This window comes from Polistes fuscatus, unplaced genomic scaffold, assembly GCF_010416935.1.
Source record: "Polistes fuscatus isolate 324 unplaced genomic scaffold, CU_Pfus_HIC Scaffold3, whole genome shotgun sequence".
Taxonomy (NCBI): domain Eukaryota; kingdom Metazoa; phylum Arthropoda; class Insecta; order Hymenoptera; family Vespidae; genus Polistes; species Polistes fuscatus.
The window spans coordinates 2,615,602-2,631,902 of NW_025113107.1; the positions used below are offsets into that span (position 1 = coordinate 2,615,602).

At 30.8% G+C, this 16,301-nt stretch overlaps 1 protein-coding gene across 1 annotated transcript in view; it reads right to left on the bottom strand.

Annotated features, from left to right (window-relative positions):
* Positions 1-8,114: 8,114 nt before the first annotated feature.
* LOC122519676 (acetylcholinesterase-like) overlaps positions 8,115-16,301 on the bottom strand; it is a 174,581-nt gene continuing 166,394 nt past the window's right edge. The window contains exons 5-6 of the mRNA XM_043639297.1: positions 11,830-11,987; positions 8,115-9,849 (exon numbers count right to left, since the gene is read on the bottom strand). Of these exons, the coding sequence (XP_043495232.1) occupies positions 9,686-9,849; positions 11,830-11,987 (322 nt within the window). The 3' untranslated portion in view covers positions 8,115-9,685. The remainder of the gene's footprint in view (positions 9,850-11,829; positions 11,988-16,301) is intronic.

Below are 16,301 nucleotides of genomic sequence, written 5' to 3' on the forward strand. Positions count from 1 at the left end.
TATTTTTCAAACAAATAAAAATTATTAACAAATTACTTAGCGGCAGTCGATAATTAGGCTTTACATTGCCAGCCATTTAATTTATTAACCGGTATCTTAAAAATTGACACTACTTAAATGTTATTGTCAATATTTAATATTTTATTAATTAATCATTTGATTATTTGAAATAATACTTTTTTTTTTAAATGAACAAAGCAACCATTTGTTTATCTCAGCTTTCTGTATATTGTTATTATAATCGTTAACAATCTATCGAAAAAATAATGTTGTAAGTTTTTATTTTAATTTCTTCACACAAAGTTATCCGATATTATCGACAAATTCGAGTTTTTAATTGACTGGTGTTTCGTATGCATTCACCTAATTTCACTGCCAGTAAGTAATGTCTAAAAAGATTGGAAGATATTTTTGAATCGTGTTGAACCAGATCACAACATTGACATATCGCGTTCACCTATTCATTCATTTCTGTCTCTCCACGTTTTGTCCATCTATTTTTATAAATAAATCCGACATCGTGACCTCTCTCTCTCTCACATTTTAATACTCTAAGTTTGTCCTAAATTCTTCTTCTTTCTTTATTTATTTTTTTTCTCTTTAAATAACTTTGAATATTCGATCGCATATGCAATGTTTTATATCAAACACTTGGGTCTGACAGGTGTTCCATTTCTTAAAGGGTTGGTCATTAAACATTTCTTATTAATTAATTAATATATCCTCGTATCTTTCACTCGTGTTTTTTCTTACTTCGAATAACAATTCAACTTTTTTTCTTTTTATAATTAACTATAAGATTCAAACTTCGATCTCTCTCAATCGAATAAAAATCACAAATCTTTTGTTCTAATTATTTTCTTTTTCCTTTTAACTTACGTATATCGTTTTTATTTTCGATTTAATCGATAAAAATCCTACCGACCAATTTTATTTAAACAAATTTTAAACTATTAATATTATTATATAATTACTATTGTATAATATCATTGAACATGTGATCGCCAAAGTTTAATCGATCGATTTAACCAATCCGCAAATTTTTACTTCGATTAATTATTATTTACGTATTTTATTTTCTCTTTCGAATTAATCGAAAAATCCTACCGACCAATTATATTTTTAAAACAAAATTGTAATAAATTAGTAACTATTTATATAATTTATATGTAAATTTTAGAAGTAGTAATATTTGATAAATAAAAAAGGCCTTCGATCGGGTTAGGAATTGAACGAAAATTAGACCGTATTGCGTGAAAAAACAAAACGATGATAATATAAATTCGATGAAAGATTGATAGAAAATGATTGACGAACGTATTCGCAAATGAGAGAAATTATCATTATCGATGTTACATGAAACGTTCGTCATGTTCGTTCGTTGATCATCGTTATCGTCCTTGACGAGTTACATGAGTATCGTTGACTGCTTCATTCAAGATAGAGCAAGCTAGCAAATTCGCGTTACGAACGGATCCATTAAATCATTCGACAACGCAGGTGTGGTAACACGAGCCGATGAGAAAATAAGCGAACGATGTTCTACGAAATTGAGAGAGAGAGAGAGAAAGAAAGAGAGAAAACATTTTGATGCGAACCAGCAACAATTGACATTGACGAGAAACACTGAGAAATCGTAAAATGAAAAACGAAACTAGTGTAAAAGTAAAACTAAACATAAAAAAGCAAAAGAAACAAAAATTAAATCATAAATCGTTTAAACAATTTAATGATATATCACTGTACAGGTGATCAGTCAAGTTTAATTAATCCTTTCACTGGTATGGACGCATATACGCGTTTGGTAAAAGTTGCCAGCGTAGGTCTATCAACACAAATATGAGTTTATCAATATGAATTGTAAAATAGTGTAATGTTGGTTTGCATATTGATTATTGTTTTGAGTCTTATCACATGAAAATTATATATAAGAAAGAAAAACTTTAATTATTAAATATAATTTATTATTAGAATCTAGTTAATATCTATCAACGAAAACAGTCGCATTAATAATAAACTATTCCGTCTCTACAAAACACTTCAGTTCAAAGTATTCAGCACTCAAAGAGTTAATCGAATAACTAATCGACACTGATATATATTCCAGCTTTTCTTTTATTTTTCTTTTCTTTTCTTTTCTTTTTTTTATTTTTTTATATGTACACGCGTATGTGCACAATGGTTTCTCTTTTTTTTTGTAGTTTTACATTGTTTACAGTTCTCTGTGATTTTTCTTTTTATTTTTGCTTTCTTTTATTTTTGTTTTCTTTTATTTTTAAGCGTGAATTTTTAAGGGGCGAATTAATTAAACTTTCGAGCAGCGAATTTGGACGCGAGTTTTATTATTCCGTAGTCGTGTCGAAGTCAAATTATAAAAGAAAGGTATTCCGATTTGGTCCATCGATCTGTCTAACTGTCTGTCATTTTTCTTTTTTGGTTTCATTTCATTTCTATTTCTGTCGAACATATGTTAGTCCAGAAAGGAGCAATTTTAATTGAAAATCTTCGTCGAAAGAGTCCAACTCGAAACGGGAAGAGAAACCGTGTCACCTGTTGAATTTATTAAACGTTACGTCAGGACATTAAATGAAAGTAAATGCTAAAAAATGACAGGATTATTCTCTTCGATTAAAAATACACTCACAAAACAAAAATTGTAAAAAGAGAATAAAAGAACAGAAAAATAATAATACGAGAAGAAAAAATAATTTTTATTCGACTTCGCAAAGCAGTTTGATCGTCGTAATAAAATGTGGCATTAATTTAAAAAAATTTTACACAACCTATCAAATTAGGACGATTCCTTTGGCGGATAGAAATAAAATAAAAAATAGAAAAAAAATCAAAGAAAAGTAATACAAATAAAAGTCAATTTTTATTTGACTTCGCGCGAAGTATTTTGATTGAATATGTCATCGTAATAAAACGTGATACTAATTTCATAAATTTAACATAATCTATAAGATTATGATAATGTCCTTGATAGACAGAAATAAAAAAAAAAGAATAAAATTGGAAAGAACAATAATAGCCCAAAAAAAGGAAAAAAAGTAATTTTTATTAAACTTTCGCGAAAAATTTTAATAGAATAGGTCACCGTAATAAAATGACGTACTAATTTAAAAAATTTAACACAACCCATAAATTAGATTGGGAAATATTGAATTAGAATAATCGCCAAACGATGGATAATAAAGATCATTCGTAAGATATGCTTTGATTTCGATCAATTTAGAATATCAAACCATTATCTTCTATGTCTCTCTCTTTCACTTTCTCACTCTCTTCCTCTTTCCTTCTACGTACATACACCTAACTGTTTTCCTCTAATTTCTAATAGACACTTGACTTGAAGCTCCGTACAATTAGTCTACGTTGCTTCGTAACTTTAGCAGATCGCTACCCGCGAGATGGTTACGATTTACTCTCTCGCTCTCATATATATATATATATACTACATGTATTCATGTATTTGTCTATATGGATAAATGTGTTTGAGCGTGTGTGTGTAACAGGAGCAGCTAAAGGACCTCGAAGAGACAAGGCAAAGCCAGCACTCGCGAGCATCCGCTTCCGGATCGACAATGTCGCCGGCGGAAATGAGGTCGTGCCTTTGTGATCCAACCCCTCCTCACCCTCCTTCATCACCCTCATATCCTACCGTTCACTATCCTCCTACCTACCCCTTTCCTACTCTATGGAATTCCCTCAAAAACGATTTTGCTGTAGCTCCCTTCTCTCGTTTTACCGTTCTTTGCGAGAAGTCTTTTAAAAAAATTTCGATAGTTCCTACCAACTTTTCCTCTTATTACAGGATAATCGTGTATCTACTCGAAATATCTAATAGATTAAGATGTATTTAAGGTGATCTTTATATAAGATTTATTACGAATTTCGTAATTTTTTTGTTACGAATTCAATTACCTGCCGATTAGATGATCTTAATCGTTGAGTTTAGAGATTAGATCAAAATTGTTGAATGTATATTAGGTAGGATTTGTTTATTAAATAGGCCAATAAGATCGATGATTATTATACGCGTTACATTGGTCGGTGGTTTTTATTGACTATCAAAACGATCGAGTTAGATTTAATACCTTGTTCTTTTTTTGTTTTTTTTTCTTTCTAAACGAATCTCAATATCATCGCGCAACGCAAAATAGATTCTCGCAAAATTTGATCTTCGATCGACCTTTTTTTATTATTCAAATTATTTTATTCCCGTGCGTTACCCGATAAACGAAGTTCTTTTAATAACTCCGAACTCGTTAGGAAAGTTAAAACAGCCATAACCATTCCGTAGCCCTTTTAATTTTGTCTTTTATGAACCTTTTTTTACTATCCTTTGTTGGCCGCGTATAACAATGATATTATAGAAAATATATATTCGATCTCGTTCCCCTCTTCCACTCCAACCCAACCCCGATTTTTATCTTTCATTTCTTTTAATTAAAATACTTCCGATCATTTGCCTCGAATTGTTCCGCACGCGTTTCTTTTTTTTCTGTTTTTTTTTCTTTTAAATTGCCGCACTCCCGATTATTACAACTATTAATTGTTTCTGTTATTTTTTTTGTCTATTATTCATGCATACGTATACGACACGATTAACGTTCTTCTTTTTTCTATTTTTTACTTTTATATATTTTTTTATTTATATATATTTATTATTTATTATTTATATTTATATATTTATTTATTCATATACTATGCATACGTATTTCAGTATAATATAACCGTGTTACACGTGTTCTAAGTATGTGGATGATATGTACCAAATGGAAGATTCACATTTCGATGCGCTTTGTTCGTCGCGAGACGGTACAATTCGTGGCATGTATCTCGTTTCGTGATTACATCTCCTAGCAATGTTTCGTGGTACGCCACGTGGAATTACGCAATGAATTGTAAGTTGATTCCAACTCCACCACCTTCAACCCCTCTGAGTGAGAGAAAACGAATGATTGTTATCTTCCCTTCAGGAAATTACGATCGCGTCTTGAATTAACGACACTTCTGCTATTTCAAATCGATTATTTAAATTACATAAAATAAAATAATAAGACCAATACAAAAAATATATATTAACAATAATAACAAAAGTTAATATTGACTCGTTGAACGTGAAGAAAATTTTTCATAGATTTGTAAAATACATAAAATCATTTCGAAACAATTTTCACGATTTTGAATTTATTTTAAATTAGAAAAAAATATTACAAGAAATAATACTAAGAATAACGATTTGAATTGACTCGCAAGACCGTAAAAAAATTGAAAAGTTTACTTTAAAAACAAAATTCGAACGATTTCAAATCGCGAATTGACATAAAAAAGAAATATTATTTAAATAATCACAATTTTATTTTATTATGACAAATAAGAAAAAAAAAGTGTATTTCATCTTGCAAAATATGTGACTGTCTAGCGACAAACTTTTAACTCTTTGCCCTTTTTTTTCTAACTACACGTATTATTAACCCTCCTCTTTGTTTTTTTTATTCTTTTTAAATTAATTTTTACAACGTGTCCAACGGCACGTTCCTCTTGACTTATAGAATTTTTTGTTTTCTTTCTCTATCATTTTTCTTCTTCTTTTTCTTTTTATTTCTATCTAAAATCGCTGTTTCGACCTAATTCGTCAGAACGCGTAAAAATTACACCAATGCCTTAGCATCTAAATCCTACGCCTATGTCGTTTCATTTGCCTGATGTCATTTGATAGATAAAATGATAGATAATTCATTTTTACGCACATATACTTACGTGTATGTGTGTAAATATTTATATATATATATGTGTGCGTATATATAATATACAGGGTATTTAAAGATACGTTAGCACTACTTCAGAAGGGAGGGGGGATTTTAATATGCTAAAAATAGGAAAAAAAATTGCACATAATCTTATGCTCAAAACCTGTTTCCGAATTATAATTTTATTTTTATCTTCTCGTAATTCATGTAATTTTATTGACTGCTTACTCTCGAGTATTTACAGTAAATAAACTTTTTATTCCACTTTATCAACAAATTCAAACAACTGGTTGGTTCTTTTGAACGAATTAAAAAATCTATGATAAAACGTTTGGAAATTCGTATCGTAGCTTAAGGTGACAACTTCGAACAATTTCTATGAAAATCATGTAACAGAAAAATTTTCTATAATTTGGGAGCAAAGACATATGAATTTTTATTTCTTATTTTAGTGTATTGAAACCACCCTTGAAGTTACGTTAACGTATTTTGAAATATCCTGTATACATAATATGTATGTACACTTACATGCATATTTAAATCCTCATCTTACCTACTTTTTTAATTAGATATATAGCTTTGTTAAATTTATTTTTTTTTATTATATATTCTGGCGTAATTTATTTATATTTATATTAATATCTATATTTATATTTATATTTATATTTATATTTATATTTATATTTATTAATATTTGATAAATTAATAACAGAGAGAGAAACCTCCTCTTCTTTCTCAAATGAATTTTCTTATCAATCGACGTTTAGTTTTTATCTATCCTAGACGGAAGAATAATAAAAGCAGTGAGTTTTAGTGTTTAATTCTAAGGAGGCGTTTCTTGTTTTATCTTTTCTTTTTGTTTTTGGTTTGTCAAATTTTTCTAGAGAAACAAAATTAGTATACGTAGTATCAATCGGGCCGTGGGGGAATCGTTTCAATCGAAAGTTGAATTAAAATAAGAAACGAGGGGAAAGTAGGAAAGAGATGGATTTTTGTAGGGTGGAAATTTTTTTTTATGGAGGGAGGGAGAAGTTTTGCTTTCGATCGGTGTGATCGATCGAAAGAAAGGATTGATTAAATCTTTGAAATATTTTCTCATAATATTTACAATATTATCTTTTCGATTTCGTTTACTTTGCTAATTTCCTACGATTTCTCGTCGTCCGTTCTCGAGTAAATTCGTGGAATTGATGAGATTGTAAAAAAGTGATAACTATAATTTTTCTTTATCGTTTTGTTAAGCTTTTAAAATTTAATGAGAATCTTTTATTATAGCTCAATCGTTTTGCTTTTATTTCCAAATAAAAATGAATTTGAAATCAACAAGTTTCTAAGTGGTCAAAGAATAAAAATTAGTCAGAGATATAAGAACATGTAAAGGTGTTAAAGGAATATTGTATAAAAAAAACGCGTTGATTAATTTTTAGGAACATGGATACACAGACAGAGAGAGAAAGAGAGAGAAAGAGAGAGAGAGAGAGAGAGAGAGAGGGAAAGGGAGTAGGAATGAAGATGAAAAAACAGAAAAGAAAAGTAAATAAGAGTAAGAGCATTGAGGACTGTTTCCAGGCCGATGAATAAACTTGAGGATTTTGGGTGCTCCCTTTTACTCTCTTAGTCTCTTTCACTGAATTTTTTCTTTCTTCTTTATCTTTCCTTCTTTGCCATCTTAAAATCCGGAGCAACCAAGTACCATTTACTCCGAATATATCCTTAAGTTTCGAGGAAGACAGCAATCTGCTCTTAACTTGCCTTCACCGTCGACTTTTCGACCCTCCCTCTCTTTTCCATCTATCTCTCAGTCTCTCTATCTACTTTATTTCCTCGATTCTTGACTTATTCCTTCAATTTCAAGAGACTAGCAGGACGATGAGTTATATGTCCTGTTTACGTCAGCAACTTTTTTCAAAAAATATAAAAACAGAGAATAGTAAGATAAAAAGAAAACAAAAGAAAAATAAAAAAAGGAGAAAGAAAATGATAGAAGACGAATAGAATTCCTCGAGGTATTCGAAAGTAATAAAAAAGAAATGGTACAAAAAGAGTGGAAGGGGAATGAAAACGAGATGAGGTGGTGATGGTAAAATAGTATTAGTAGTAGTAGTAGTAGTAATAATAATAATAATAATAATAGTAATAATACTAATAGTACCAGTTGCAGTAGTATTAGTAATAGTAGTAGTAATATGAAGAGGAGAAGAGGAGGAATAAGAAGAAAAAGAAGAAGTCAGTAGAGCATTGCTAGAGCAAATTATCGGCTTCCTTCAAGCCGTATTACGGATTACGGTCGTCCTCCCCCCTCGCTCACACCCTCCTTCCCCCTCCCACGTCTCATACACCTCCTCCTGCTCTTCCTTCTTTTTCACCCACTTCACTTCTTCTTCTCAGAGGACTTTAGACGATCATCGCATCACGTCGGTCTTCCACGAAGCTTCTGTCAGTTTCCAAAGCTATTTATCTTCTTCATTATCTCAATGACGATTCGATTTCGACCTCGGCATTTCGTATTATTAATTTGCGGTTAACCAACTCTTTTGTCCCTCTTCCTTCCCCTCCCTGCCTCCCACCCACCGTCTCTATATATTTCTCACTGTTTCTCTCGATGCTAAATAATGAACACACAGACGCGCACTTACACAAGTGTATTCATTCATGCAACTCATAGGACTTTGTGAATTTACATATGTAAATATCATACACTATCCACGCAAGAAACGTTCTTCGGTTATAATCGATTAATTAATTCGATATGTTAAATGATCGAATCGAGAACGGACGACGATCGAAATTATCTATCTCCTTCTCTCTCTCTCTCTCTCTCTCTTCCTATCTCTTTTTAATTGACTGACTTGTATACTTATTCATCTTCCATTTAATTATTTTTTTGAAATCGTACGATGATTTTAATTCTGTAAAATAAAATTAAGGAAATGATCGAAACGGAGGTCGAGTAGTAATTATCGAAACAAATTTTTCTTTTTTTTTTAATTCACACATATATCCCTTCGATCAATAATAATAGTAGTAATAATAATAATAGCAATGTTTTTTTATTATCTAACTTTTTGTTTCCTAAAAAATAAAAATGTATGTAATTTGTTGAGAAGAAGTAGTTTAAATCTATTGTGTTTATTTTCATAATCTTTCAACCGGGATCGTCGAGATATTGCAGCGAAATTCGCGGTCGTAGGTTTTAAGTGCGGAAGAGGGGGGTTGTGGCGGTGGTGATTACGGAGATATTAATTTGGTAATAGTTCATAAAGCTCGACATAGTTTTAACGCTCGATCGAAAGTTAACTTCTAGGCCGCAAAGACTTTCTCTTCGCACATTATTTTTTATCACACTTATATACACACACACGTACACGCATCGCACATACGCACACGCGCAGACAGAAAAAGAAAACAGAAAATATTCTTTTTTTTTTTAAGTCAATCAAAGAACTCGCGAAGGAGAAAAGCTCTTAGTTTTTTTCAGATATTTCTTTTTTTTCTTGTTTTTTCTTTTTTCTCTCTTATTTTCTTCTTTTTAATCTTTCGCGAGGAAGGGCAAAATTTTGGCCGACGTAAACAAAATCCTTTCTTTTCTTTTTCTCTTTTGTTCTGTTTTACTTCTCATCTTATTTCTATTTCTATTCTTTTCATTTGTATTTTCATTTTTATTCTATCTTGTTTTAGATTTTTTCTCAAATTTTTTCGCAACAACGAGGCATCGGTCTCCCCCCTTTGCGAGTAAAATTTCTACTCTCGGCTTTTAGCTAGCGATCTCGTGTAAGAAAAAGAAAAAAAAACAAAAGAAGGAAGAAAATATTCAAGGACAGAAAAGAGAAAAAATAAACAAAAAAAAAGAGGATAAAATAAAAATTGGAATCGACGGTAAGAGAACTCTGTGTGCTAGATTAGAGTTTGATAAGAAAACTTGAAATCGGTTAGCCGTTCGCGACTCGTAAAAGTATCATCGTCCAAATGGACGTAACTGTGGCCGTGGATAAAAGTAGAATATTTTGTGTATTCGTTTGATAAATAAGTCGATCGGCTCCACTCGCAGATACGCTTGACGCTATCACGCTGTTGCAAGCTTCTGGTACAGGATCTAGAAAATAATAAAAAGAAAAAGGTCAAACACACATTTTCAAACGGGTTTGCATAAAGATATTTACTTAATCGCCCGTTAAATAGAAAAAAGAGAGAAATAAAGAAAGAGAGAGAGAGAGAGAGAGAGAAAGAAAGAGAGAGAAAAGTTGATTTTCAGGGAGATGATGGTGAAATGAGTTTTAATATGCTAATGCAAAGATCCTGTCTCGTATTCTTCTCAAAGATAAAACAGAACGGATTTCTTTATCCTTTTTCTTTTGCTATCTCATTTTAAAGAGTAAAAAAAAAGAAAAAAAACGGACTGGATATTTCCATTTCGCTTTCCATCTCTTTCTCTCACTTTTTTTCTTTTTGCGCAAGAGGAGGAAAACGTACGATATAGTAATTAACGTTTTTTTTTAATTGGATCGTCCGATAAGCAATTTTTTCTATTACAAGTTTATTTTCGTCCAAAACAATAATAATAAATAATAAAATATTTCAAAATTGTAATATATTTCGCGTAAGGGTAATTATCGAAGATCTATTTTTTATGGTGATTTTATAAAAATTATTTTTGCAATGAATGTTTGTTGTTTGGAAGTTAGAAAAAATTGTTAGTGAATTGACAGGTTGGTTAAATAAATGCATAACCAATGCTTTTCTATTAATTAATATTAATAAACTATCGAATTGTTATGGAATGTGAATAGATTACTAAAAAAAAATGTGCTTACACGTTATCGATCTCTGACGAATAGAATGAAAATAAAAGAAAAATCGCTTAATGCTTCGCGCTGTAATCTAGAAAAATACAAAAATATTGCAAAATTGCTCACTTTTCTCGTATACTCGTTTAATCTTTTGTTTTGTTAATCTTTCATGATCATTGTTAAAAAGCTTTGAATATAATTCTGAATGATAATGAAAGAGGATATCGTAAGTTTGAAACTTTATAAAGTTACATTTATATTTTGAAATATTTTTCTCTTTTACATGCGGGAGAGTGAGAGAGAGAGAGAAAGGGAGAGAAAATGTCAACATTCATTTCGTTGAGTAAACAATTGATTTCCATAATTCGAAATGTACCGATTAAACAAAAATATGAAATTGCATGGATCTACCCGTTTGGTCGTACGAAACTATGCTTTATATATTTTTGTCTCATTCTCTCTCTCTCTTTCTCTCTCCCTCTCGCACACATACACGCAAACGTGTATACAAAGAAATATACTTTGTTTATCGTTATTGAAGCTTCTGGTGGCTTCTGTTGAGTGTTCTGAGGAAAACGAAATAGAGATTTAATTGAGAAAACAGGTTCTACGTTGATAAAAAGGGAATGAGAGGAAAAAAAAGAAATTGAAGGATAATCTCGGTCGTTTGAGGGAAAAGGGATCGATCGATCGATCGTAGTTCGTTAATATTCGTTAAGGTTCGTTAAAAGGAATGAAAATGATCGATTTGGCAATCGAGAATGGAAGAAGAATTTGTTGAAGTAGCGGATTTTGATGAATCTCCGTGAGCTGTAATTAATTCGGTTTACCGATTTGAAAATGTTTTTACTAGCTAGTAAAAGAAAGAAAGAGAGCGAGAAGGAAGGAAAGAAAACGAGAGAGAGTGTGAGATTGTGTGCGAGAAAGAGAGAAGTATGTCAGCAACAGTAACAGCAGAGAAAACAACAGCGGCAGCAGCAACAACGTTATGAAGCTCTTTCAAGGGTTAAGGTAATTAAGTAGGATCGTTTAATCCTTTATTCTCGGCATAGAAATGGACAAAGGAAAAGACCGAACAGTTTGAGCGTAAAATAAACGTCCTTAGAATGAAAAGGTTTTGACGAGTTTTCGTTCAGGAGAAAATTGAATAGAAGGAGCATCGTGTTGACAACGGCACGTAAACTCCTATTTTCTCTCTCTCTCTCTCTCTCTCTTTCTTTTGTGTATGTATTGCTCTATGTCTTTATGTGTACGCGTATGTGTAAGTGTATATATGTAATACATACCGGGTACTCCTTTGAGTCGCGGTAGGAACTCGTTCCAAAAGGCGCATGACGTCGTGCGCAGTCCCTCTCCGAGTCCTTTTTTCTCCGCGTTAAAAATGAAATAAACTGGTCGATCTCTCGAATATGGCGGCCATGCTTTCTCGTCTTCCGTTGGTTTCCTAATGGAAATAATTCAACGAATATTAGTCTTTCCGTTGTTACTTCATACACCGTAATATCATATTTGTTACTTTTCTCTTATTCCAAATCGTTTTGAAATTTATTCAATTTCAATTGTTTGATTTGAATTTAAAAAAATAACACGAATGCTCGTGTTATTTACAGTCATCTGTTAAACTTTATTTAATATTATTTTTCTAATTAAATTATCCTTCGCTTTTTAATAAATAATATCCCTAATATTGTGCGTTTTTTTGAATATCTTGTGTATTAGGAAAATATATATATATAGAGAAAGAGAAAAACATTAAAAATTTTTTAGAAATTAGTTCTAATCGAATATGCAAATGAAAAAATGTTCGGTTATGTACGATCTCCGAAATCTTCTAGTATTTTCTTTGTCATTAAATTAATATTTTTAAATATTGTTGGTAATTTATGAACACCTTGTGTATTAGTAAAATAGAAAACAACAAAATGAATTTCTTCAAAATTCATTTACATATTATAAAATACGGATAAAAATAAACAAGAAGATTGATCATTTATAAATTGAAACTAAGCAGATTGTCGAGAAGCTAAGATGGTTATCGAGGAAGGAAGTTGATTGGGATAAACATTCGTAGGCATCAAAGAGGTTCTCCTTTCGGTGTATAAAGCTTAAGATAGGGAAGGTTCGTGCGTGCCACGGCATAAGGATCAATAAAGTCGAAGACTAAGCTACTTTAGTCGGAGATTGGGGAATTATCTTGGTGATCTCAGTTATGTCAGCGAATGGAAATAGACAAATTTTAGCATCGATAATTGCTAACCAGTAGTCTTCAAACTTTTTTCGTTCACGAAATTTGTATTAGTGTAAAAAATATTTTATGATACTTATCCTACGAACACGATGAAAAATGATATTATTACATAAAAAAAAATAATACATATAAGATATTTTTTATAACCCTACGTGGAAAATACAGGCAAATGAAACTCGGATCATTCACTCTCTCATGATTAATAAGGATTTTATTGATAAAAGTATTATAATGATACAATTCTTCTCTCTTTACTCTTTAATCTCAGATCGGTCTACTCAAAATTTTTTTTTACTTCTCATTTTATTCTTTGTTTTCTCTACTGGTCCACTCCGTAATCTCATTCATCTCTTAATATATATACTTGCTTCTATAAACAATTGCGTATCGTCATTAGTACACATATACACACCTAACACTAAATTCTTATACATTTTTCTCGACACACGCAAAACTAACAAACTAACTAACATTAGAATCTTCTATAATATTCTTTCCACTGTCGATTGATTTATCTTACACAACTATGCATACAACTAATTACTACCCGAATCCTCTATATTATCCTCTATACTATTCTTTCAACTGTTAATCGACTGATCTCATACACCTACGCACACAACTAATTATACTCATGATCTTCTATAGTACTGTTTAAACTATCGATCTGCTTATTTCATACGCACCCACGTATACATCCCACATACATCGAAACAATAATTCGTTAAGCCCTTAAGTACGTTGCTTGGAACCCCAGAGTTCCGTGGAATACAGTTTGAAGACCACTGGTTTATACGTAGCTTGCAAAATTGCTTTTCTTCAGAGATAATAAGCTTTTCATTGGAAGAATCCAAAGACTATATGAGTTTCTCTTTCAATTTCTATGCATGTGGACGTTTAGTAGACGTCACACTTGAATATGGGTATTCAGTTCGCGAAAAGGGAACACGGAGAACGTTGGGTTTCATCAGTAGAGCAATCAGAACCTCGTGGCTTTGCTTCGATTTAGACAGCTTTGGTTAATTTCAAGAGTAAACACTTGCGACTGGGAAACAGGAGTGAGGAATGCCACGAAATTCCAACTCTACTGGCTCTTGGTGTATCGATTATCTCGACTATGAACTATGTCTGTATCTCTCATCTATCAGTATACGCATGTGTATATGTTCGTGTATATTGGGAAAGGCAGAGAAAAAACATTTATAGGTTCGATTATACTCGAAAAATGATTTCGTTCTTTCCTTGCTCGATGGTCGTTATGAGAGACCAATCATTTATTTCTATTTTTCAACTTGATAGATTATTTCCAAACGGATTCCTTAGAAAACCGATTTCTCAGTTTCTAACGAATCTATTGGTAGATTTTATTAATTGGAAAATATTATTTATTCTATTAACGATCATTAGTTTGTAATTTTTCATTGATTTTATTTATATTGATATATCAAAAATGAATAATATATTATATAATATAATATTTTAATTATATATCTATAATGTAATTTATATGATTATTATTATATACATACATATATTATAATTATAATTATTTATATTTTTTTAGTTTATCAGATTTTATTAGATTTGATGTATGTACGGTTATTTATATTTAAATATTCCTCGAAGAAAGGTTATTTTTCTTTACTTCGGAGAGATTCTCATTTGAATCATGTCTCTCGTAGATTCCTTATTCAATTTCTTTCTTTTTTTTTTATTCGTCTCGCCGTTCGCTCCCGTCATTAATCATCCTATATTATGAGATAAATAACGCGTCGATCGATGGAATGCAAGAAGTAGGAAAAAAATTATATATATCTTCTTCCATTCAACAAAAATTACTGGTTTGATAATGAAAAAGTCAATGAGTGCGTACGTAAGTGAATTCGTGTGCATAAAGGTATGTAATCAATTATATGAATTATTGATTAAAATTATAGTGTCAAAAGTGGTAGATTATTTTTCATTGAAATTATACACGACGGTCTTGATAATGTGTCTTTTCGAAGAAGATTATTATTTCAGTCTAAGTAAAATTGATAATTTATTTTATCGTTTCTTAGCGTGCAACTAATCGCTAACGTTCTGTCTAATGTCAAAGTTAAACGTTCATTTAAATCGGTTTTATTTATTATTATTTCTTATAGTATTCTCGAGAGTATCGTTTTCGTGATCTAATACCCAAGACAAGTATTTTAAGAATCAAATAAATTAGGGTAAGTCAATAATTGTGTATATATAATGTAATGATATTTTTTTTATGTTGGTTTACTGTCAAGTGTTTTAGTATTTGCGATTTTCCTTTCAATATGTACAGTTGTATAGTTTTGAATGTTTTTTGAATACGTAAAATATTGCATAAAAATGTATGCTTAAATTCATCAAAAATTTGTAAAAGAATATTAAAACAATTACTAATGCACAAATAATTAATTCATGAAAATCTAGCAATACAACTAACGTAACAAAAATATTAATACTTGAATAATTATTGTTTTATCGTCCTTGCAGTAATTAATTAAAATAAACTTACAATCACAGGACAATGTTCGTTTGGCAAATACAAAGTTCCGACGGGACGATTCATTTTCACGAAATCTCACAACGAGAACTTATCGTTGGTGCTTGCTTCGTAGTAACACGTAGTATCACTCTGTTAGTGACTGGACACAGTTAATTCTGATGCAGGGTAACAGGACATTGCTAGGATCGTAATCCTTTAAAGCTTCTATTTCGGAACAGTATCGTGGATAAGCTTTCGACGAAGTAAACTATTCGAAGTTAGGATTCGTTACTGATACCACACGTAACAATTTATTTACGTATATAGGGTATAACAAAAATGAACAATCAAATTTGACATATGTCAACAACAAAGAAATGAGATAAATCCAATATAGACATAAATATTTTTCATTTCAATTTTAATCTTATTGTTAGTGCAATCCAATTATGATTATTATTTACTAGAAAACATGAAACACTGGTTGAAAATTTGAATAGGGTAATACCACTTGCGAGTTTTAAATATATTATGCAAAATACAAAATTCAACAACGTATGGTTTCATATTTAAACATAATGTGTCTCAGATTCAATTGAAGTAAAATCAAATAAACATATTTAGAGTATACTAATAATAAGATCATGCATGAAAGTTTGATAAGTCAGAAATGCTTCATTTCCCAATTCAACGTTCTAACATATTTTTCTTCTGAACGTATGAAATATTCATTCTTGAAGTTTCATCGCTTACTTTTGTTACACCCTCTATGTATCTGCATACGTATGATATATACGAATGTATGGCACACACACACTCTCACGTGCATGGGTATATTTGAAGCGTATCTTTCACAAAGTTTGTATCAAAGTAACTATCTTACCACAAGGTAATTAAATATTTCAATAGATATTTGCACTTCTCTAACATGTTTAACATTCCTTTTAATGAAACCAAGAAACTTATATTGTCAATTAATCTAACGAAATGTTTACAGTTAGGAAATGTTT